The sequence below is a fragment of the Myxine glutinosa genome, chromosome 4, assembly GCF_964187855.1.
Source record: "Myxine glutinosa chromosome 4, kmMyxGlut1.1, whole genome shotgun sequence".
NCBI classification, from domain to species: Eukaryota; Metazoa; Chordata; class Myxini; order Myxiniformes; family Myxinidae; genus Myxine; species Myxine glutinosa.
The window spans coordinates 125,574,500-125,599,835 of record NC_136264.1 but is presented as its reverse complement, the minus strand read 5'-3'; the positions used below and the strand labels follow the sequence as shown (position 1 = coordinate 125,599,835).

The 25,336-nt window shown below is 47.8% G+C and overlaps 1 protein-coding gene across 3 annotated transcripts; it reads right to left on the bottom strand.

The window, feature by feature from the left end:
- On the bottom strand, nucleotides 1–25,134 carry RANBP1 (RAN binding protein 1). 3 transcript variants are annotated; one of them, XM_068113340.2, is made up of 6 exons: nucleotides 24,879–25,134; nucleotides 22,790–22,911; nucleotides 22,484–22,641; nucleotides 21,202–21,330; nucleotides 20,901–20,975; nucleotides 1–438 (listed from the first exon to the last, which is right to left on the bottom strand). In XM_068113340.2, the coding sequence occupies exons 1-6, from the start codon at nucleotides 24,891–24,893 to the stop codon at nucleotides 140–142; spliced, it is 798 nt and encodes a 265-aa protein (XP_067969441.2). In that variant the 5' UTR covers nucleotides 24,894–25,134; the 3' UTR covers nucleotides 1–139. The 3 variants fall into 3 exon arrangements, with proteins under 3 accessions (XP_067969441.2, XP_067969440.2, XP_067969439.2); XM_068113339.2 differs by having other exon boundaries at nucleotides 24,841–24,998; XM_068113338.2 differs by lacking the exon at nucleotides 24,879–25,134 and adding an exon at nucleotides 24,625–24,799.
- Between the last annotated feature and the right edge of the window lie 202 nt (nucleotides 25,135–25,336).

The window sequence follows — 25,336 nt, the reverse complement described above, 5'->3', positions numbered from 1 at the left end:
TGGCTGCACATAACTTGCAAAAGTACTATTTATTGAGGAAGGCAAAAGAAACAAACCAGTTAATTAACTCCAGTAAAAAATAAACGAACATCAACCACCCTTAAATACAGGAACTTGGGCAATGACCCATATAGGCAGACTAGTCACCCTTGGTTGGAGAGACTGCCACTGGGTTCGAAGTGGCGCCTCCGGCCGATACGTCCCCGGCAGGCTTTTGCGGCTTGACCGCTTCGCTCCCTTTGGTCTCTTGTTTGGTGTCTGTGTGACCCTCGGCTTCCTCCACTTTGCCCGGAGCATCAAGTCCGGTCTCGTCCCTGGTGGGCGTCTCACCCTTGGCCTCGTCAACCTTTCGATCGGCTCCTTCCTCATTTTCAGTCTCCTTTGCAGATTCGATCACTGTCAATTTTTCCAGTTTTTCTAAGATGTTATCGCTGTTGTCTGTGAAGGCAACACGAGAGTCGTGTTAAAAGGGAAAATAGCACTAAAAGGCAGTCAAAACACCTAACATCATTCATATATTCGATAAGGGTGGATTTGCAACAATTCCAAACGAAGAAGGATGTTTGAACAGTCTTTAGCAGGATTCTCTTTTCAATACAAGTGGTGCAAATTTGATCTGGACTTGTTTAGAAAAGGCAAGTTAAGGAAAAACAAATAAACAAGACGGATAGTTAACAACGGTGGATCTGGGCCAGGATCTGCTGAGTGGAGTGGAGTATCTGCTGTCCCCTTATCATGTGACCAGATCCTCAGCTCTAATTGTTGGACGTTTGTGAGCGACATACATACATAGTCATGGCCAAAAATATTGGCACCCTTGCACTTTTTTCAAAGAACTCACAATTTTCTCGAAAACAAGTTGAAATTGACAAAAGTATTTGGTCTCCACAATTCTTTATTTCACTATTAATATTACAGAAACTTTGTTTTTGATTCAGAACTTGGTATATCCTTTAAAATCAGAAAATAACTAGAACGCCACTCAGTAGAGGCATACTCCCACCGTGGGTCAAGTTGGAATAGTACGATTCCACAAAAGTTTGAGGGAGGAATGCGAGGGAGGTTTGAGGGAGTAGTTCAGTGACAACACAAGACAAGACAACACAAGACAGACACTGCACAGATATATATATATATATATACAGCAATACCCCGGCCTACGTCATTAATTGGTTCCATAAGCCGTGATGTAACTCGATTTTTGACGTAAACCGGGCATAATGCCTTAAGAATGCCTTAAAATGAAGACAAACACCGTAACCATGCAGCATTGATGTTAAGCACTGCCTGGTAGATGTTATAGTTTTTCCAAAACTGCCGGATGTTGATGCCTTCCTCCTCCGACGTTGCATCGACAGCCTGACGAAGAGTGTGGCGGAGATAGTAGCGCTTAAAAAGCGCTATCACACCCTGGTCCATAGGCTGGATGAGCGATGTGGTCATGGGTGGCAAGTACACCACGTTCGCATTGGGGTCGAAATCACCGAGGTTAGTGGGATGGCCAGGTGCATTGTCCAAAATGAGCAGCAATTTAAATTGAATTTTCTTCTCTCGACAATAGCTCTTGACAGCCGGGATGAAATGATTGATGAACCATTCTTCAAAAATTATGACGGTTACCCATGCCTTCATATTATTCATCCAAATTATGGGAAGAGACGCCTTTGGGATGTTCTTAAGTGCCTGGGGGTTCGCCGCATGATACACCAAGAGCGGCTTCAGCTTAAAGTCGCCAGTGCAATTATCCCCAAGCATTAGCGTTAGCCGCTCCTTCGCGACTTTGAAGCCTGGCATGGTCTTCTCCTCCTTCGAGATAAAGGATCTGTCGGGCATCCTCTTCCAAAAAAGGCCCGTTTCGTCGACGTTGAAGATCTGCTTGGGCCAGAATACCTCATCCTCAATGATCTTCAATGTGGCAGGAAATTCCTCGGCGGCTACGGTGTTGGCAGCTGCGGCTTCGCCCTGAATCTTGACGTTGTGCAAGCTGAAGCGCCGTTTAAAGCGTGCAAACCATCCAGAGCTTGCAACGAAGGTTGTGTCCTTATCCTCCGGGTACTTCTTCAGAAGATCCTGGAACAAAGACTTCGCCTTCTCCTATATCAGCAGCTGGCTCGTTGGTATGCGTTCGTATTGGTATGCGTTGGTATTATGATGTAGGAGTGACGTAAAGTCGCACATAATGACGTTCGCTGAGCTGAAATTTACTCGAGAAGAGTGGCGTAAAGTCGGATTTGACGTAGGTCGAAATGGCGTAAAACGGGGTATTGCTGTAATATATATATATATATATATATATATATATATATATATATATATATATATATATATATATATATATATATATATATATATTGTCGCGATCCCGCCTGGTAAATGTTCCCAGCACGGAATACGGACGTGAATGTCCGGGCTTCAAGTAATCCACGGAGTGGACAAAAGAGACGTAATCAACACAATTGTGTTTTAATCGGCCTTCTAGGGGTAAGGCACGATGCTTTATTGGCTCGATCACAAAAACCATGAAAGGTAACAAATGGAATAGGCTGCACAAGCCTGCAGGAACGGTCGGCCACAGACGCTCCAACAAGACGCAGGTCAGATCCTCGCGGCTCCAATCGACGAGCTCCGGGACTCGAAGGATACCAGGATGGAATACCACACAAGGCCGCCAGGAACGGTCGGCCAGGAGCTCCAACACGAAGCAGGCAATATAGGACTCACAGTTCCAATCTACGATCTCCGGGAATCACTCGTTCTCTTCCGGAATCACTCACTCGTACAATCCATAACTATAAACGATCAGCACAACTCGCTGTCGTGAGGCGTAACGAAAGTTCCCTCGCCTCGAGGCCTCGAACCTCCGAGCTGCGTCCGTATCATGAGATGGCGGCCGCGCTCTCTGACCCTCCACCAATCACGTCCCGACTCGCCTCCCAATCGCGTGAGGCTCCCAGGAGGTTACGTCAGTGGTGGGCGGGGCACTCATTTGGGTGAGAACAAAGGTGGTTTCACCGGGGGGTCTCTCACAGTCCTCCCCCCCTAAGTAAAAACCCCGTCGAATAGACGGCGTTTTTAAAACCAGTATTTGTAGTAGGTGCAAATCACATGGCAAGATGATGGCGGGAATTGCTAACAGGCAATTAACGCAATTAACAATTACTAACACTTGTTAACAACAATAACGAAACAACGCAACAATACAACGCAACGCAATGGCGCAACACAATAACGCAACAATAACGCACTTATTAACGCAACAGGCAATTAACAGGCGTTAACAGGGTAAACAATGAACCAGTTTTGTTTTTTTTTTCACACACAATATTAAACACCATACACCCCATTAACATCTACCCCACAAGAGTTACACTTCACCCAAAGCACAATAGAGAAACAAGGGAGCCAAACTCAAGGTGGGGAAACATTTACAGGAGGGAAACGGACCGAGACCTAGAGCGGCGGGTTCTCCTCCGGTGTCGAGAACGACAGTCATATGCGTAATGACCCCTTTCACCGCACTGGTAACATCGATCTTTCGGGTCGAACGGCCTGCGGACCAAAGGGCGTCTGAAACGAGGCCGCCGCGACATGCCATTCGACATCTCGACGCACACCCGCGATCCGCAAATTAACCTTCCATCAAGGGCTCTGACCGAATCTTCAGCATCTCGTGGATCTTCAAACTCAACAACTGCGAATCCAGGTGGGTTCCGAGCAACCCATACGTTGCGGAGTGGTCCGTAATGCCCGAAGACCCTCCCTAGCTCGGCTCTCGCTGCTCCATTGCCCAGGTTTCCCACATATACCTTAGCATTAGCGTTCCTGCTGAATCGCGACATGGCGGGAGCGGTCCCTGAGGAGCACGGCACCTGAGGTTGGCTTGACGGGAGGCTCGGGTGGACTTCAGCTGACGCAACGTCACCGTCGGAAACTGGAGTCGAGGCGCTAGGCTCCTCGGGCCAGAGTGAAGATATGTCTGACTCCGCCACTCTCTCCGCCTGTTTACTCTGGGCTCTAGGGACCCCCCCACAGGTCAGAGTCAATGACTCCTCCCTGGCTATGGCATCATTGCCAATCAGCAAGGAGACCCCGGGTATAGGGTAGTAGGGTACTACCACACAGGTCACTGGACCCTTAAAAATGTCACTCCGGACCTCGAGGAGGGCAAGGGGGTACCGGCCAAGATCCCGGACGAGCCCCCATTTGTCGCGATCCCGCCTGGTAAATGTTCCCAGCACGGAATACGGACGTGAATGTCCGGGCTTCAAGTAATCCACGGAGTGGACAAAAGAGACGTAATCAACACAATTGTGTTTTAATCGGCCTTCTAGGGGTAAGGCACGATGCTTTATTGGCTCGATCACAAAAACCATGAAAGGTAACAAATGGAATAGCCTGCACAAGCCTGCAGGAACGGTCGGCCACAGACGCTCCAACAAGACGCAGGTCAGATCCTCGCGGCTCCAATCGACGAGCTCCGGGACTCGAAGGATACCAGGATGGAATACCACACAAGGCCGCCAGGAACGGTCGGCCAGGAGCTCCAACACGAAGCAGGCAATATAGGACTCACAGTTCCAATCTACGATCTCCGGGAATCACTCGTTCTCTTCCGGAATCACTCACTCGTACAATCCATAACTATAAACGATCAGCACAACTCGCTGTCGTGAGGCGTAACGAAAGTTCCCTCGCCTCGAGGCCTCGAACCTCCGAGCTGCGTCCGTATCATGAGATGGCGGCCGCGCTCTCTGACCCTCCACCAATCACGTCCCGACTCGCCTCCCAATCGCGTGAGGCTCCCAGGAGGTTACGTCAGTGGTGGGCGGGGCACTCATTTGGGTGAGAACAAAGGTGGTTTCACCGGGGGGTCTCTCACAATATATATATATATATATATATATATATATATATATATATATTGTTGCGGATTTGAGAATCCTGTGTAATTGTTGTAAATATCACCCTCTGTAAGTGTAATGAATTCTTGTAAATATCTCTGTTTTGTGTGTAAAGGTCAAAGGTCGTCCTCTTAGTCCATATACATGCACGTTGGCCACCATATACCCTTCTAAATAGTTATTTCCGTATTATGTGTATTAGTTTAAGGCTGTGTTTCCCATTAATTGACTCTGCATTGCACCGAATTGAGATAGATAGAATCCCTTTTCAAGTCTTCCCCAATCCTCTCAGTGCATTGGGTGGTTTTCTTCACCCCAAACTCCATTACGCACGCGGTCAAGCCCACGAACAAGGGCGTTGCCCGCCCCTCGTCATCGGAAGGTGGAGCCAGCGAGCCCCCACCAGCCAATCAGGGCTGGTGAGATACCATCACGGGCGTGGCGCGGGTTGATCTCGAAGCGCGTTATAAAAGCGCCCGCGCAAGCCTTTTTGAGAGATGCGTCAGAGAGTTGGCAGTCCACCGGGAGAGAGTTGAGTGGAGTTGTTCAGTTCAGTGGAGGAGGAGCAGTGAGGTTGAGCTCAGTTGAGAAGGAGAGAGTGAGACACGTGGAGAGGAAAGCGAATGAGAATCGGCACACCCTGCTCGCGATACCAACCAGCACTGAAGAACAACCAGTGCGTGCACGCGAACATCGACGTGCCGCGGTCTTCGGATCTCCCTGTCGCCCGTTCTGTGAACCAGAGTGCGAGGAGTCGGAGCTGTCACCTCCAGCCCTGCCGTTTGCACGAACCTGAACCTTCTCATCCCTCCACCCATTCCTGCCATTCCATCCTTTTGTGTACGTGAGTTTGTTTTTGTGTGTCTTGTCCCTGGGGTATAAGTCTGTATAAGCTAGAAATTGCACTGTGTCTTCTGCTCCTTCCATTTCCCTGCATATTACCTTGATTGCTCTCTTTTCTTTGGGTTGTGTAAATAATTAATAAATATCTGTTCTTCTGTATCTTTGCCTTCCTTCTTTCTCATTCGGTCGCTTTAGGGATTTCCAAATTGAGTGTACGTGGCGCGATTCGGCCAACGCATATGAATCGGGTTTAGCCCCTTCGATAAACGGCTCACGCCGCAGTTCGCTTCGCTCGGCGCAACCAATCCATTACGCTGCGGCCGTGAGTGGGAGTATTTCCTTGCGTACTGAGGCGCTGGTATTTAGGTCATAGGACGGGTGGGCCTAATACCCTACCCAGCGCTGAGCGGGCGTGACGTCATACCCCCAGGACCACGTCGGTCAGTCATAGACGAGGGGATTAATCCCCCCTCGATAAGGGGGAAAGAGGCCGACGTTGGGTTCCGTAACAATATATATATATATATATATATATATATATATATATATATATACAGTATATGTATATATTGTTGTGGATATGAGGATTGTGTTTTTTTATTGTTTTTTATTATTGCTTTATTCTGGACCCTCCTTACTCCAGTTATGTATAAAGGTCAAAGGGCATCCCATAATTAGGTCATAAACAATCACGTCAGCCAATCATAGATTTCCCCCTTGTTGATAGTTATATCTTTATTATGTGTATTAGGGTAAGGCCTTGTCTTCCATTAAGATGACACTCCATTGCACCAAGTGAAACCAGATAGATCCCCTTTCATTCCCATTCCCAAAATCTCCATTTCCAGCTACATCCCCTCCAAGTCTCCATTGCCAACCGCACTGGGCAGTTTGCCAGGTTTTTTACAGCGGTGGGTTGCTGATTTCGCCCCAAAGCCGCCATTAAGCATGTGCTCAGCTCGGGGAAGAAGGGCATGCCCGCCCATCATCATCAAGGGCGGAGCCAGAGGGCCGTGCCGACCAATCAGGGCCGAGGCGAGCTGACCGATGGGCGTGTCCTGAAGGCCGGCGGCTTGATCGCCTGACGCGCTATAAAAGCGCGCGCGCAAGAAGCAAGGAGTTGTTGTTGTTGAGTGGTTGTTGAGTTGAGTGGTTGGACCAGATGAGCTTTTACAAAGTGGTTGGACCAGATGAGCTTTTACAGAAGTGGTTGGACCAGATGAGCTTTTACAGAAGTGGTTGGACCAGATGAACTTTTACAGAAGTGGTTGGACCAGATGAGCTTTTACAGAAGCAGATGAGCTTTGACAAGACGAGAGAGACGAGTCCTGAAAAGAGCACGCGACGTCCACACAGCCACAGCAGCAACAACAGCAGCTTGGGGCCTGGACGGCAGTTTTGAGCAGGGCCGCGAAGGAACGGCGGCTGCTAAACGGGCCGATCGTGCTGCAGTACCCGTTGGACCTTCCTCTCCCTCCAGCCATCCACCTCCTGCCTCTCCATCCTTTTGTGTATGTGAGTTTGTTCTGTGTGTCTTGTCCCTGGGTATTAATTAAGTTTGTATAAGTTAATAATTGCACTGTGTCTCTGATTCTTCTGTAAATTATTTTATTATCCTTCCTTCTTCCTTTAGTGGGGCGGCTTAGCCCAAATATTCAAAAGAATTGTGCATTTTGTGATACAAGCACCAAATTTGGCACACTAGTAGACTATCATATTATGAAAAGATCTGGATATTGGGCCATCTCAGATTCAGAGATTTGATTTTTGCAAGATTTGCAGATTTTGCAAGCTGAGATTGCAACGCCAGGGACGGCCGACTCCTTCCTACGAGCTGCCCACGTCACCCGCACAAGAAGAGCTCATCAAATCACTGCAGCGGCACTGCACATCCTGCAACACCGTGCGTATGAACGCCACTGTATGACATATGCTGATGATGCAGAAGACCTGCCTGAGTTCGAAGACTGGTGTCACCAGAGGAGAAGACATTCCCAACTTTCAGTACTGGGCAACTGTGCTGGAACTAGAGATGTTGGTACTGGTCTACGTGCGTTCTCTGCGGCAGGCTTCATTCACGACGTACCTTGATGCCCTGACGGAACTGGTCCCATGGTTCCATGCCTTAGACCACACACACTATGCCAGGTGGGTCCCTGTTCACCTGAGGGACACGGTTGCACTCCCAATGAAGCACCCAGATGTAGCCAGAGAATTCAGGGCTGGCAACTTCACTGTACAGAAGACGAAGAAGGTGTTCTCTTCGATCCCAATCGAATCGAAATCTTGCAAAAATCAAATCTCTGAATCTGAGATGGCCCAATATCCAGATCTTTTCATAATATGATAGTCTACTAGTGTACCAAATTTGGTGCTTGTATCACAAAATGCACAACAGGTTTGCTATGCTGCTACACTACTTGGTTTCTTTCAATCCTGTACATAGTAATAAATTATATTGGTATTCCTTACCCTTTGTCTTCCTTCTTCTTCACATCCTTCGCTTTAGTCTTTTCCCCATTGAATATCTGTGGCGCGATCCGGCCAACGTTCAGGAATCGGGTTAGTCGGGGTAACTGTTCGGCCGCGGTGCCATCCGCTCGGCAAACCAACATCTTATCCGCGGTCCGTAACAATATATATATATATATATATAAGACTACGCTCACATATGGATTGGGCTAACCCCCGCTCCAGCATTGAAAATGGCCTTAAAAGGCATGTTGTGTTGTTGTTGTTGTATACAGAAGATTAAAAACACCTCACAGCCACAAAACACAAAATTAAAAACACTTCACAGCCACGAAACACGAAATTAAAAACGCCTCACAGCCACAAAACACGAAATTAAAAACACCTCACAGCCACGAAACACGAAATTAAAAACACTTCACAGCCACGAAACACGAAATTAAAAACACCTCACAGCCACAAAACACGAAATTAAAAACACCTCACAGCCACGTTATTAAAAACTCTTCACAACCACGGAAATAAAAGTTTCAGGGAGTAGTTCAGTGACAACAGACACTGCCCAGATATGTAGATATATAGATAAATAAACCTGAAAATCGCAGAGCCAGAATTATTTTTTGGTCTGGGAAGCCCATGCGAGGTTTCTTCTTCTTCAGCCTCACAACCCTGGGTGAATATGCGATCTTTTTTTAAAAAGTTCGAATTTTGCCAAATCTGTTTATTCATTTGTTAATATACCTCAGCCATTGACAAATATGGAATTATAATTTTAATTATTTATCACATGTACAGACTTGCAGGCATCGTTTGACACAATGTCCCGGTTTAATTTGAACCTCAATTAAAATTATAATTCCAGATTTGTCAATGGCTGAGGTATATTAACAAATGAATATGATTATGAATATGATTAACAAATGATTAATTATAATTAATCGTCCACAGGCGAAGACTTCTTCTTCACACAATAAAAACTTCCAGCTTCCAGACCGTACATCCAATAATCTTCAAATTTTGCACACTTGTTACTCTTCATGACTTCTACTACAGTATGAAGTTTCACATCAATCAATTAAGTGGTTCAAGGGATATAAATATTTTAATTATTTGCGTTTAATTAACGATATCTGCCAAACCACGTGACCTATCGCAAATTCCAAAAGGACATTTTAGTAGACTGATATGCTGATCAGATTTGTGAAGTTTCCCCTCGATTGGATCACAAATGAGGGAGGAGCTAGGTTTTAAATGTTTGTGCTTAAAAACGTCATAACTCTGAAACCATGTGATGCATGTCATACTCGCTGACTTTTGTTCGTCATGGGTATGCGATTCTGCCTGCAAAGTTTGGCCTCGATCTGTTCACGCGATTTGGAGAAAATTTGATTTTAGTGTTTTTCACTCAAAACAATATGGCGGCCGAACCACGTGACCTGTGACGTCATAATTACCATTAAAATATTCTGCAGACCGAGTCCCTCCTATGGTAAAAATTTGCTCTCAATCGGTCCAATTATTGCAGAGAAAATGGTTTTTAAAGGAAAACGGAACAAAAAATTCCCCAAAAAACTTCCTGGATCCGGAATAATTTCCTGAGCTTCACCAAAACCTAATCAATTCTTCCTTATCCCAAGTGCAATCATCCCACCAACTTTCATCCAAATCCGTTCAGAACTTTTCCAGATATCTTGTTCACAAACACACGCACGCACACACACACACGAGCGAATGCATTACTCCCTGGCGGGAGTAAAAAGAAATGCCATTGACAAACTTATTGACACCCTTGACTTAATATTTGGTAGCACACACAGCCTTTGGACAAGATAACTGCAGTCAAGCGCTTCCTGTCACCATGAATGAGCTTCATACACCTCTCTACTGGCAGTTTGGCCCACTCTTCTTATGCAAACTGCTCCAGTTCTCCCAGATTTGAAGGGTGCCTTCTCCCAACTGCTGTTTTCACATCTCCCCACATGTGTTCAATGGGATTCAGATCTGGACTCATTGCTGGACAATTCAGAACAGTCAAGCATTTTGGCTAGAACCATTCCTGGGTGCTTTTTGAAGTGTGTTTGGGGTCATCGTCCTGCTGCAAGACCCATGACCTTTGACGGAGACCCAGCTTTCTGACACTGGGTTGAACATTGCACTCCAAAATTCCTTGGTAATCTCCGAATTTCATGATGCCATGCACACATTCAAGGCACCCAGTGCCAGAGGCAGCACAGCAACCCCAAAACATCACTCAACCTTTTTTTTTTAAATGGGATATTGCCCGCCACAAAGCCAGACGGCTATTCGAGGTGGGGGCTACACAAAGAAAACAAAAGCAGAACGACCAGTCCATTGGATTGAAACAAGACAAATGTAAAAAGTTGTCTTCACAGAACAAAAAGGGCTGGGAGGGGTTAACTAGTCTGCTTCGAGACAGCAGTGCCTCGACCACCACCTCCATGTTTGACTGTAGGGAAGGTGTTCTTTTCTTTTAAGGCTTCATTTTGTTTTCTGTAAACATAGAGATGATGTGCTTTACCAAAAAGCTCTAATTTGGTCTCACCTGTCCACAGGACATTCTCCCAGAAGGATGGATTTTGGCTTGTTCAGGTGTGTTTTGGGAAACTCCAGTCGGGGTTTCTGATGTCTCTCTCTCAGCAGTGGGGTCCTCCTGGGTCTCCTACCATGGAACCCCCTTTCATTGAGTTGGTGACGGATGGTGTGAGTTGAAACTGTCGTACCTTGTGTCTGAAGGTCAGCTTGAATCTGTTTGGCAGGTGATTGAGGTGCTTTCTCCACCATTCAAACAATCCTTTGCTGCAATCTTCGATCAAGTTTTCTCTTGCAACCACGTCCAGGGAGGTTGGCTACAGTGCCATGGGCCTTAAATTTCCTGATAACATTGTGTGCGGTGGACAAAGGAACATCAAGGTCTCTGGAAATGGACTTGTGGCCTTGAGATTGTCCATGAATGAATGAATGAATGATCGTTTTAAGGCCATTTTCCCCGCTAGAGCGGGGGTTAGCCTTGCGGGCCCCATGACAATCATGGTTCCCTGTTTGAGGCAATGCTTTTTTTATGGCCGGATGCCCTTCCTGACGCCAACCCTTAGTCGCCTCTTACGATGTGCAGGGATACGGTGTACCTATTCTAAATCGGGGTACACACCGTGATCATTCATCCCAGCAAGCCGGTACTCAATTTGCCGACCTCGGAAGGATGACAGGCTGAGTCAACCCCCCTAGTGTTAATTCAGCGATCGACCGGGATTCGAACCCAGGATCCTAGGATCCCAAGCTGGCACCCTAACCGCTAAGCCAACACCAGGTTTTGGGTACAATCTTGTGTCTGACCTCAGACAATTCTCTGGTTTTCTTTCTTTTTTCCATGCTCATTGCGGTACACACAGTGACACAAAACAGTAGAATGACTCCGTTTCTCCATTCAAACTAGTTGAATGAGTGATTTTCATATAGCAGGCACCTGCAATTCACCACAGGTGAGTTCAATTCCAAAGTAAAGGAGAATCACCTGCTTGAAATCTAATTATTTCTAACAACTTCTAAAAGGTGCCAATAATAAATATTGTCCGGGCCATTTTAGGATTAGTGTGTGGAATAAGCTAAGATTTAGTGATTTGTTTCACCTTTTTTTGTTTTGTTCCACTGCAAACAAAAGAAAAACATATTGTTGTGGAAATGAGAATTGTGTTTTTTTATTGTTGTAAAAATATCACCCTCCTTCCTCCAGTTGTGTATAAAGGTCAAAGGGCGTCCCTTAGTTAGGTCATATACAATCACGTTAGCCAATCATAGATTTCCTCCTTGTTGGTAGTTATTTCCTTATTCTGTGTGTTAGGTTAAGGCGTTGTCTTCCATTAATTAATACTCCATTGCACCGAATTCAAATAGAGTAGATTCCCTTTCATTCCCATTCCCAAAGCCTTTATTGCCAACTGCATTTGCCTCCATTGAGCACGCGGTCGGCTCGGAGAAGAAAGGCATGTCTCCACCTCGTCATAGAGGGGAGGAGTGAGCCAGCCCTTGCCGGCCAACCCAGAACGAGGGGTTTGGCTTTGAGAGGGCGTGGGGAGAACCATCGAGTAGGTTCGCGAAGGTTGAAGGGCGTGGCCTATATAACCCGCACCACGACGCCCCCACAGGGAGACGCGCAAGAGAGGAGAGGAGATAAGAGACGCCCCCAAGAGAGACGCGCAAGAGATGAGTCCAGATGCGCTGGAGATGAGCTACGGAGAGAGTCCTGAGAGCAAGAGTTGAGAGAGAGTCCTGAGAGCAAGAGTTGAGAGAGAGTCCTGAGAGCAAGAGTTGAGAGAGAGTCCTGAGAGCAAGCAGGAGCAGTACCACGCAGCTTTGACTCCACCAGGCAGCGTTGGCTCCACCAGGCAGCTCCGACCCGTTACCCCACGGGAACCAGGATCGGTGGCATCGGTGGCCGTCGAGGTCCAGCCCGACGTCCCGTGCGGGGTCAAGCTCCAGCCAGCTCCGTGCCTTCCTCTCCCTCCAGCCATCCACCTCCTGCCATTCCTGTCATCATCCCCCGTGTAAGTGTGCTTGTAGTCTGTCTTTGTCTTGTCCATGGGGTATAAGTTAAGCCTGTTTAGATAAGCTAGCATTTTCACTGTGTCCGCTTCTTCTTCTTCTTCTGTGGTTATTTTCTTATCCTTCCTCCTCCTTGGTTATTTTGATGTGTAAATAATAATAATAAATTAGATTTGTTCTTCCTACCTTTGCCTTTCTTTCCCTTACATCCGTCGTCGTTGTGATTTCCCTCATTGGACACCTGTGGCACGATTTTGGCCAACGGTAAGAATCGGGTCGAGTCATTGGTAACAGTTCGTGCTGCGGTTGCTAAACACCGCTCGGCAATCAAGTAACATCTGTCCGCGGTACGAACGGGGCTGTGCACCAGCCTTTCCAGAGGTCGCGGTGCAGCTTCAGGGACCACGTCGGTCAGTCACAAACGAGGGGACTAATCCCCCCTCAAAGGGGAACCATAGGCCGACGTTGGGTTCCGCAACAATATGTAGATACCAAAATACTTTTGAAGTTCAAAATTTTTCTGGAAATGGTGCATTATTTGAAAAAAGTGCAAGGGCACCAATATTTTTGGCCACGACTGTACATACTTACATGCAATATTTTTGGCCACGACTGTACATACTTACATACACCGGACCGACAGACAAACGCTGTTCCAGACGGCAATGCCCTATGGACTACCCCGTAAAAATATGGCTACCGAACCACATGACCGATGACGTCATCAATTTTCTTTTCTCGACCAATTTATGCCCAGATCAAACAATTGCATACTGATTGTGGGAGGAATTATAAGCAGAATAGAGTAGGTGAGTTATCACCCGCATTCTGACCGAAATTCATTTATCAGGATAGAAAATCGTGCACTGTTGGGCTCTTGCAGAAGCAGTCAAACCATCTCTTGCTTGCGAAACAAGCCAATGGTAAATCGATTGGTGCAGTTTTTTTGTTATTATGTTTCTATATAAAGGGATCTAGTTGGGGATATATATATATATATATATATATATATATATATATATATATATATATATATATATATATATATATATATATATATTGTGCTTTAACATTTCAACACGATGTTTGAACCAAGTCTTCCCAATAGTGAATTAATCTGTACAATGTTACATACTATGATTCATATCACGTTACATACATGATGATTAGGAAATATTGTTGGATGTGTATATATATTGAATGGATGTTCAAATGAGCTAGTTTGAAGGACACGAAGCAGAAGGGAGGTTTCAAAGTACATTTAGTGCCAAAATGTCTGGCCTGTTCCCCACCCCCATTGCAAAATGCATGATCTCATCTACATTAAAACAATGCCCTGATTCGCACGCCCTCTGTAACTCATCCAAAGGTCAAACAGACCATTGTAACTTTTCAAAGGTTAATTAACTTCGAATGCAACCTTACCCTGCTCATTGTTTTGCAATCTGCATATCTTTCCTTTGCAGCATGTGGTGAAATGTTAAACAGACTTCCATTTTTATCAAGACTGTTTTATCGAGATGTGTTTCAACTCCCTCGGGTTCAGACAGCTATGCAAATATCCATCCCCCCTGTTTGGGATCATGAAGGAATATTTAAGACTGCTTCTTGAGACTGTTAGTTAGAGCAGACTATGATGGCATCGTGCTCCGTCTCTCTCTGTGTGCACACACATAGTAACTTTGGTACCATGTTTTTTTCAAATGACTATTTTAATAAAGCGATTCAATGAACTTTTGAGCAAGTGGTCTTTTGGGATAAGACCCTTGAGGTCTCCCTCCACAGGATCAAGCATTCTACTTGTCGACGTATGAAGTAATAATGAAGGCACCTATGACAACATCATTGCGGGTGGGAGTGTGTCTGGAGAGGAGGTCAGCCACATAATGTGTTGACCCTGTAGTGAACACCTCAGGGTGACAGATGGCCAAAACGAGCTTTACTCTGAGACGTACAAGCCAAACCTGGTGGGATTATCTCTTTGGCACACGTGGGGGAGGACTGTACAAATAAACATACCAGACAGGCAAATCAACAATACAACAATACAACAAATGAGGGATCAACAATACAACAAATTCCTAAATGAGGGACCCTCCAGTCAGACTCATATACAGACACAGGGAGAAACAAGCATTCTGAGTATTGCGCTGCAATACATGTCCCCTACCAAAGTTCAAAGTGCCATAACTTTGTCAAAAATGATCGAATATGCAAATTTATGCACGGTTGATGCTGGTTTTCAAACTTGATCTGAGGTATGCTGAGACACGTGTGTCACGCCTCGCCTCGTTGATAAGCCCGCAAGGTCGCTCCGTGCAGCGGCCTGCACGTATTGCACTGTGTGAATTATATAAATTACTAGCAGAAGTACCCGGCATTGCCGGGCGGGGGAGGGGAGGGAAGGGGGAAGGGGAGGGGAACAGGGGGGAGGGGAGGGGAACAGGGGGGAGGGGAGGAGAAGGGGGGAGGGGAGAGGGGGGAGGGGAGGGGTGGGGGGAGCAGAAAGGAAGGGGTAGGGGGGAAAGGGAGGAGCATGGGGGAAAGGAGGGGGAGGGGAGGGTGGAGGGGGATGGGGAAGGGGTAGGGCGGAAAGGGAGGGGCATGGGGGAAAGGGAGGGGGAGGGGGAGGGGAGGGGGAGAGGAGGGGAAAGGAGTGGGGAGAGGGTAGGGTGGAGGGAGAAGGGAGTGGGAAGGGTAGGGGGAGGGGGAGGGGGGAAAGGGAGGGAGAGTGGGAGGGAGGAGGGGGAGGGAGGAGTGGGAGGGTGGGGGGAGGGAGGAGTGGGAGGGTGGGGGGAGGGAGGAATGGGAGGGTGGGGGGAGGGAGGAATGGGAGGGTGGGGGGAGGGAGGAATGGGAGGGTGGGGGGAGGGAGGAATGGGAGGGTGGGGGGAGGGAGGAATGGGAGGGTGGGGGGAGGGAGGAATGGGAGGGTGGGGGGAGGGAGGAATGGGAGGGTGGGGGGAGGGTGGGGGGAGGGAGGAGTGGGAGGGTGGGGGGAGGGAGGAGTGGGAGGGTGGGGGGAGGGAGGAGTGGGAGGGAGGAGTGGGAGGGTGGGGGGAGGGAGGAGTGGGAGGGTGGGGGGAGGGAGGAGTGGGAGGGTGGGGGGAGGGAGGAGTGGGAGGGTGGGGGGAGGGAGGGTGGGGGGAGGGAGGAGTGGGAGGGTGGGGGGAGGGAGGAGTGGGAGGGTGGGGGGAGGGAGGAGTGGGAGGGTGGGGGGAGGGAGGAGTGGGAGGGTGGGGGGAGGGAGGAGTGGGAGGGTGGGGGGAGGGAGGAGTGGGAGGGTGGGGGGAGGGAGGAGTGGGAGGGTGGGGGGAGGGAGGAGTGGGAGGGTGGGGGGAGGGAGGAGTGGGAGGGTGGGGGGAGGGAGGAGTGGGAGGGTGGGGGGAGGGAGGAGTGGGAGGGTGGGGGGAGGGAGGAGTGGGAGGGTGGGGGAGGGAGGAGTGGGAGGATGGGGGGAGGGAGGAGTGGGAGGGTGGGGGGAGGGAGGAGTGGGAGGGTGGGGGGAGGGAGGAGTGGGAGGGTGGGGGGAGGGAGGAGTGGGAGGGTGGGGGGAGGGAGGAGTGGGAGGGTGGGGGGAGGGAGGAGTGGGAGGGTGGGGAGAGGGAGGAGTGGGAGGGTGGGGAGAGGGAGGAGTGGGAGGGTGGGGGGAGGGAGGAGTGGGAAGGTGGGGGGTTAGGGTTAGGGTTAGGGTTAGATGAATTACGTGTAGATGGGAAATACAGTTTGTTTGAAATAAATCACAAATATCAGATGAAAGTGAAAAAAAACCTATGTGGTGTGAATGGCAATGTTCCTCGCTGAAATGTGAAAAAACTGAATTACGTGCGAACGCATAACTGTGAGATTATGGCGGCAAAGTTGGAACATCACGTGATCCTAGCAGAAGTACCCGGCATTGCCGGGTGGGGGAGGGGAGACCCGTACATTCCCAACCCGTACATTCGCCCTCTCGACTCAAGCTCGTATTCGATTCGTATTCGAAATCGAAAGGGGAAAGGGGAAATCCTTCGTATTCGAATTCGTAAACACGAAATATGAATTAAAATTTAATTCATATCGCACAAAATCGACACAAAACACGGTCGCATAAAGGTGAAAAACGCAATGGCTTTTCGCCCTGAATCACGTGCAAATGTGTGACGTGTGGCGGGATGGAACATCACGTGATCGCTCTGAGCGAATCAGCGAGCTGCTCGCACTGGCTGAGATTAGCGGGTACTTCGCTGAAATGCGCTGAGGTAAATATGAATAAAAAATATGGATCTCGTCAAATATGGTCTCAGCCATGTTCGTTCCAGGCTCAATGGCCATGTCTATGCCAAATATCAAGCACGTGAGCCTCTCCGTTTCGGAGTCTATCGGTAACATCACACACACACACACACACACACACACACACACACACACACACACACACACACACACACACACACACACTGTGTTTTATATATATAGATTACCAACTCTCGGTCTGAGGTACTAGCGATTCAAGAGATATCCATTTAAAAAAAATATTTTCGTTTAATTAACGATATCTGCCAAACTACGTGCCCTATCGCAAATTCCAAAAGGACATTTTAGTAGACTGACATGCTGAACAGATCTGTGAAGTTTCCCCTTGATTGGATCAAAAATGAGGGAGGGGCTCGGTTTTAAAGGTTCATGCTTAAAAACGTCATAACTCTGAAACCATGTGACGCATGACGTCATGCTTTTTTGTTTGTCACGGGTATTCGATTCTGCCTGCAAAGTTTGGCCTCGATCTGTTCAGCCGTTGCAGAGAAAAAGGGGTTTTCGTGTTTTCACAAAAAACAATATGGCGGCCAAACCACGTGACCTGTGACGTTATAATTACAATTAAAATACTCTACAGACTGAGTCCATCATATGGTGAAAATTTTATCTCAATCGGTCCTATTATTGCAGAGAAATAGGTTTTTAATGTCGCCATTAAAGGCGATGTCGCAATGTCGCCATTAAAGGAAATTAAAACTTAAAATGGCACTGAGTTAAGGATCATCATAATGATCAGAATTCCCAAAGTTCAAAGTGCCATAACTTTGTCAAAAATGATCGAAACGTAGTGACGTTTGAACTTGACCTGTAACTTATCATGAGGAAACCATGTGCCAAGTTTGAAATCATTAGCATTAAGCGTTTAGAAAAAAAAGTCCGGAAAGCTGTTCTTTGTGTGACGGACTGACAGACGGAGGGACGGCGTGCAAACCTATAGTCCCCTCCGGTGTACACCGGTAGGGGACTAATAAACGAAAGTAAAAATGTAGTGTGGTGCGTTGGCTGGTACTGAGCTCTGGTCTCCCTCACACAACCCTCGAACCCTGGCGGTCGGCGAATGGGTCTTCGAGGCCTTGAGCGGAAACGCTAAGGGTGGTGCGAAGTCGTACCCGTATCAGCGACCAACCCGCGGAGCGTCGGCCAAACCCCTTCCTCCTCCGATCCACAAAGCTTCGACTTCATGCTGTGTGCGTTTGGGAGTGTCCCACGCTCCCAAGCGCACACATCACAAAGTTTGCCAGAAATTGGATGAGGTTTGTCCAAAATACCCAAGTGTGGATCAGGCCTACAAGATGCTTGCATTTGTGCTCGAAACATTTTACAGAGCACTGTTATGAAACAACAGAGAGCTAGATCTTGTGGTTATCCACCACGATTGAGAGAGGATGCAATTCCCTGGATTTAAGCAGAAGAAACAGCAGTCGCTCGAAGCTAAGACCATCTCTACCTAGCTACCGTGTGCACGGGCGATTTGAGCGGTGAATCAAGCACCTGTGTTGGCCTGTCGGCAACCAATCTCACTTTGCCACCACCCCACACCCCCTCCCTCCAAGCACAATCCCCCCCACCCCCTCCACTGGGACGGTACATCAACACGACGGTGGAACACGGCACGGACACGACAGTGGGACATGGCACGGACACGACAGTGGGACACGGCACAACCACAGACACAAATGGCATCCCGGCAATGTATGAAATGGGACGATCCTGCAACATACAGGACACCGGGCCGGGTCAGCCTGCAACGGTGGGACAAAGCATTCGTTGCCCATTTTATCGGCGATGTACGAGTGTGCCTGTGCAGTGTCCGTGCTGTAACGTATTTCTTCAGGAGGAATACAACTAACTGATTTATCAGTTAATACAATAACCCTTACAAACCATCAATTTAATGGAAAAACAAAACCTACCAATTTGTAGTGAACATGAGACAGACATTTACATCTTCCCCAACTGTTGCAATGTCGCCATCCTTGTCTGAATTGCTGGCATGGGAGTCAAAACGATACAGCTCTGTAATTCCCCCAAAAGCGTTTGTCACTAATTCTCTCCAATAGTTCATTCACAATCCCACTGATCAGTTTGAACATATTGTTATGTCGGTAGGGTAAAGCAATATCTAGAGTCAGGTAGATCTGAATAGGTAACATGCTTCGTCTGTCGCGATAGGGAATCTACCTGTAATAGGTTCTGTGTGTGTAGCCCGGTTTGTCGGGTTAAGATGTCTGCTTGTGAACATACCAGGATGTTCGTGTGCTAGGTAGTGATAGGGATTAAAGATAACAGCCCTTGTGTGTCACACCTGGTAATCAAACCTTTGTCCCTTATGGCAGTGCATACCCATATAAACACGTAGAGAGGCCCTGTAGTGCACACAGTAATTAAATTCCCTTCCCTGACAATGACTTCGGAAGAAACAGGCAAGAGGCCAGCTCGGGGCACCGCCGTATGGGCCGCAACCAGCTACACCTCGGGCAGGCCTAGCACCAGAGAGTGACACGAGCTATCACCACGCTACAGGGAACGAGTGATTGGTTGGTGCGGAAGGCGCGAACCTCAGCCAATCAGCGCCGGAGGCACGAGGATGCAAATGAGGGGGAGGGGATTCATTGGAGGAAAGATGCTGGAAAGTTCGGGGAACGACAAGAAGCTTCGGTCTGACGGCACCAGGCGAAGTGATATAAGGGGGTGCTGCACCGATTTGGGTGCTTTTTCTCAGAGACGACATTGAAGCTAGCTCTCTTCGCCAGATCATGCTTGACTTGGATCCTTCTCTTCCCTCGTGGCTTGGATCGTGCTTCGCGCTGCGCTTGGCTTGGATTCCTGTTGGCTCTGTTCCTCTCCTCCTGCAATCTCTCCGTGCCTGTCCCTTTGTGCCTCGTGTTGGAGACCGACCTTGTGTGGAGCTCAATAGCCTGCGTTGGACGCGTGGTGCTTTTGGTGCGTTGGATGCATGGTGCTTTTGGATTGGTGCTCGGAGGCGGACGGAGGGAGCCGCGTGGGACGACGACGGACAAGACTACAGACAAGATAAGGCCGCACCCACAGAACATTTTGCATTACACGACGAGACAATTCTTTTCATAACTCATTCCTGTGTCTCGTTTCTGAAGTGAGGTGTGTGGGATCCCAACTTAGGACTTTTATATAGTATCGCGTTTTCCTGTCCCTACCTTTTATTGCAATAAACCCTTGTATTATTTTTCATTCCCCACAAATCTGGTTCTGTTTGAGTTCGTTCGCCTTCCACAGGTACGTGCTTTTACCACAGCTTCCACTTCCCTTCTTCTTCCCGCGTTTTATAGCCAAATCCATGTTTGGTCGTCGCCTCCAGTAATTCCGTTCTGGTCCATCCGCGAGCCCTGGTGTTAACCGAAGGGTGCGCACGACAATATTGAAAACCTTCAGAGTTACTACTGACGATGGATTTAGTACTGGAATCCGAGAACGACATGCACTGTTTCTCTACGTAAACCTCCATTTGGATCAAGGTAGATTTGGATCAATGGTGAAAATCAATACTTTAGGGATTTTTCAGCACTTTGTGATTGGCAAAAAAAATTCAATTCCCCCCCCCCCCCCCCCCCCCCTACAAATTAGACCGTTATTAATGATTTTCAATGGTTTGCAGAAAAAAAAGAAAAAAAATTGCGCTTGGTTTCCCCTTTATTAGGTTGTATGTATTAAGTATTGCTTGGTTGTGTCATAAGTACATTCAGAGTACAGTATTCAATCTGGATAAAAGTACACAACGAGAGTTTAAGTATCTGTGCAAATTTGAGGTTATGATGTGAAGCAGTAGTTCAAGAACATCTCTCTTACCCTTCCTTCCACGTGTATTCACGTCCTCCACCATCTTTTGGCATTCCTCAAATTTCATTTTGAATTTCTGAGCATCTGGGAATTTAAATGTAACAAGGGAAACAAACTGGATAAGGAAGTCCATTGGGAATGAAGGCTAGTTGTTAAACAGAGCTTTGCTTCTGTTAATGACAGTCATCATGAAACATGACCGACCATCTCCAAGTACAACATTAGAAAATCTAAATAAGTAACAGACAAATAAATAGGGAGGCAAAATGTAACACCAGCACCCCCCTCCCACAGCAGCGCAGGCACATACTCTCTGCATTGAGGAACCTTGCAGCCAGGGTCTCGGGACGCGCCTCATTATCCGCAAAATCTGCGGGTGTGCTCCACACCCATGCACGGTCACTGCCCACGTTTGACCTCAGCACCATCCCAGGAAAGACTGGTAGGATGAGAGACCGCAAAAATGGTTATAGGTGGGGGATGGAGGAGTGAGGTGGGGGAAGGAGGATGGGGAAAATGGGAGAGGGGGGGGGGGGGGGTGGGTGGGAAAGGAAGGTTGATGGAGGTGATAATCAACAGCTATTAAAGAGTAACTAAACTTGAATTTCAGAAACGAATAATTCCTTCATGTGATCAGACATTTCCACCTTAAGTGCTTATGGGAAACGACACACCCTTCAACAGCAAAGTCAAGCAATTTCATAATAAATTTGGTAAAGGCAACAAAGTCTTGTCTGTGCTTCCCTGATTGGTTAAAAAAAAACAATTACATCATCCACGTCTCACAGCCAATCAGACTCTCAAAGCCCTGCCATGGCTGCCTCTGCACAATTTACGAGGAAACTCAATGGAGGTTGAACTTGGTGCCAAAGGGTGTAGGTTTATTTTATTTTCCATAAGTACGTAAGGTGGAAATACGTTGTCGATTGGATTTTTTGTATACATAGTCGAGGTTTGTGAAAGAGCTAGTACACTGAGCGGATCAGGACGTAGCAAACAAAAACAGGTTACGCAAAAGTAACAGCAGAGACACACAAAAAAGGAGCAATAGAAAGAGGGGGGGAGGGGGGTGGACACCAACAGCAGAGTTGAAGGCCAAGATAGAAGGAAACTTGGACAAACAATGGGTGTAGGGCAGATTGGGTGGCAGGAGAAGATGCAATGGGTGGACAAGTGGGATAAAGAAGGAAACTCCAAGGAGAGAAAATTGGAAGGTTAACGAAGGTAGAAAAAATAATGGATTTGGATTGGGGATGATCTGGGATGGTGGTGAACAGCTGTCTTGAAGACCTGGAGGAAAGAGCGAGATAGAAGAGGATGTGGAAGTTGATTCCACAGTTGGGGGGGAAAAAAAAAAAGAGGACCAAATGAGATCGAGGTGAAAAGATGAGATTTGATTCGTTTGATCTCCTTGGCAACCCCAATAAGCTTCAAAACCACACAGTGGATGCAACCATTTTATATCGCACATTTTTGCTCGTTTGTTAATATCAACCCCACCGTCAACACAAAACCAACACAAACAAGCGCCACTCCAAAGATTACTGAGAACACCATTCAAGGTTACAAAATGGCTACTCACAATTACTTACTATAATGATTGGCACATATTTTAAGGGTCTTGTCTCTGCGCATGAGAAGTCTGATGGTGTTCTGATTACGATGGCGTAAAAGTTTCATATCACCAGTGCCCCTCTCCTTCCACTCAGGGGGGTCCATATCACCCGCGTAGCGAAATAGTTTGGCTCTCCTGTTATGGGTGAGATATAAAAAGGGAGGGAAATATCGACTATAACAGAGGAAGAAATCGAAGCAAAAGGTACAAATGAAGCAAAGAAAGAGGATGCAGGAAGCGTGATGAGGTGGAAACGTAAGATGAAAGAAACGTTCAACCCTACATGCGAAATAGTTCCTCTTCATCTTCTTCTAATGTGCGGGTTTCCTGCTCTGGCAGCGACACAATGGGCTCGAAATGGGGATCGTGGTTATCGTCCCCAACACCATCCCCTTCCTGGGATTCCTAGACATGGACAGAAAGGGTGGTGAAAACGCGAAGCAAACACCCATCAGTTCAACACCTGCACCCATCAGTGAGGACGCCAGCACCAGCCTAATGCGGCACCCACAGCTCGATCAATTAAATGCAAGCATCTGCCACTCGGTCAATGAGAGGGCAGCACATGTCACTTCAATGATATGCCAGAAACTGCCATTCGGTCAATTATACGCATCGCTCAGTGAATGCGATGCCCTCTGGTCAGTCATTCAGTTAGTCAATTAACTCAATGCCCACATCCTCTGGTCAGTTTCACGCCTGCACCCATCAGTGGGTTAGGCATCTGTCCCACGAGTTGGTCAGGAGCCCATTCCCTGCACCCGCCAGTCAGTCAGCCGTCCGGCCGAAGCCTGCGTCCTCCATCAGTCAGAAACCTGCCCTGTGAGTCAGTTAGTCATTTAGTCTGTCTATCCATCCATCCATCCACCCAATGCCGGAGCCAGTCAGTCCAACATCTGTGCCCATCAGTCAGTCAGTCTCAGGTCTGCGCTTGGCACACAGTTGTCAATCAGACGACTGCGCCCGTCAGTGGGTTAGGCGTCTGTCCCACGAGTTGGTCAGGAGCCCATTCCCTGCACCCACCAGTCAGTCAGCCGTCCGGCCGAAGCCTGCGTCAGTCCATTTATATGTCTGTCTCTCTGACGACTGCATCCTCCATCAGTCAGAAACCTGCCCTGTGAGTCAGTTAGTCATTCAGTCTGTCTATCCACCCAATGCCGGAGCCAGTCAGTCCAACATCTGTGCCCATCAGTCAGTCAGTCTCAGGTCTGCGCTTGGCACACAGTTGTCAATCAGACGACTGCGCCCGTCAGACAGAGGTCAGTCCCATGCCTGCACCCGTCAGACAGTGGTCAGTCCCATGCCTACACCCGTCAGACAGTGGTCAGTCCCACACCTACACCTGTCAGACAGTGGTCAGTCCCACGCCTACACCTGTCAGACAGTGGTCAGTCCCAAGCCTGCACCTGTCAGACAGTGTCAGTCCCAAGCCTGCACCTGTCAGACAGTGGTCAGTTCCACGCCTGGACCGTCAGACAGTGGTCAGTCCCACGCCTGCACATGTCAGACAGTGGTCAGTCCCACACCAGCACCTGTCAGACAGTGGTCAGTCCCACGCCTGCACCTGTCAGACAGTGGTCAGTCCCACGCCTGCACCTGTCAGAAAGTCCAATATCTGAGTTAGCCAGTCAGCCAACCCAACACCTTCTGAAATGAGGGTCACAGTCCCTCCAATGCCATGTCCCACCCATCCAAGGTCGTGCCCAGTACTTGCCACGTCACCACAGATGTGCTAACATGTGATACTCAGCCCATAAAAGAGCAAGGTGGGTAGTTGGGGTGATACACACAGTGTATCACAATGGTCTCAGCTCCATTATACATTGTGCTACACTGTACGTACAATAACATTTTTGAGGTGCTGCGATAAATAAAAAAAACTTTTTCGAGAGATTTTGGCGCAAGAATTGAATAAGCGAAAAGACTAAAGAACTTGCGACACCAAGAACTCGCACGAGTGTGGGGCGCGAAACGCTGTGGAACCTTCCATTAGGCATTACCATCACGAGATCGTTGTTATCAGACAACCACTTCCCATAATATTTACTCAACCCTCGGAACGTGGTAAAACACCCGCCCGATTTTAGCGAATGAAACCCCCATGTTTCTTCAACATACATAAGGATTCACCACTGGCGTCTTCAATCCGTTCAAAACTTCGACTCCACAGATTGTTACCCGAAGCCCTTCTAAAATCACGTCATCATTTGTATACGTCACACCAAGCAATCTGCAAACGCGGCCTAGTACGACCGATTCACGCCAAACCGGAGGTCCCACAATCTCCATCGATTACACGCGAATATAAATTTAACAATACCACAACATCCTTACTTGCAAGGACATGTGCATTTTGGAACGCATTGCTTCACCTTCATAGCGGCCATCACCAAGGCAGATGTTATCGGATTCCGATGTGGACGGGAAAATCTCAAATCGCTAAACCGACCCGATCTCCCGCGCTCGCAAGTCGCAACTCGCAAACCACCACCACCGTCCCGGAAGTCCTCCCACCTGTTTTACTTTTTTTCCCCCTTCGTTCCAGGATTAATTTTCAATGCAAACGAAATATGTAAATCTCCTTTACACGTCGTCCAACGTGGCAAATATTTCTCTCGATCCTTCAGGAAAGATTTTATAAAGCGAGTCGCATTAACTACACTGCCATGGTGGCTAAGCTACGAATAAAACGAACAAAACATCAAAAACGAGGACGACGCTCGGAAGGTTCACCCAGGCTGAGCAATTTACGTCCAAAAGGTTTTAATATTTCATGCTATATATCGTTTTTTGCTCCATTTCTCAATTGATGGTGAAAAATTAGCCGACT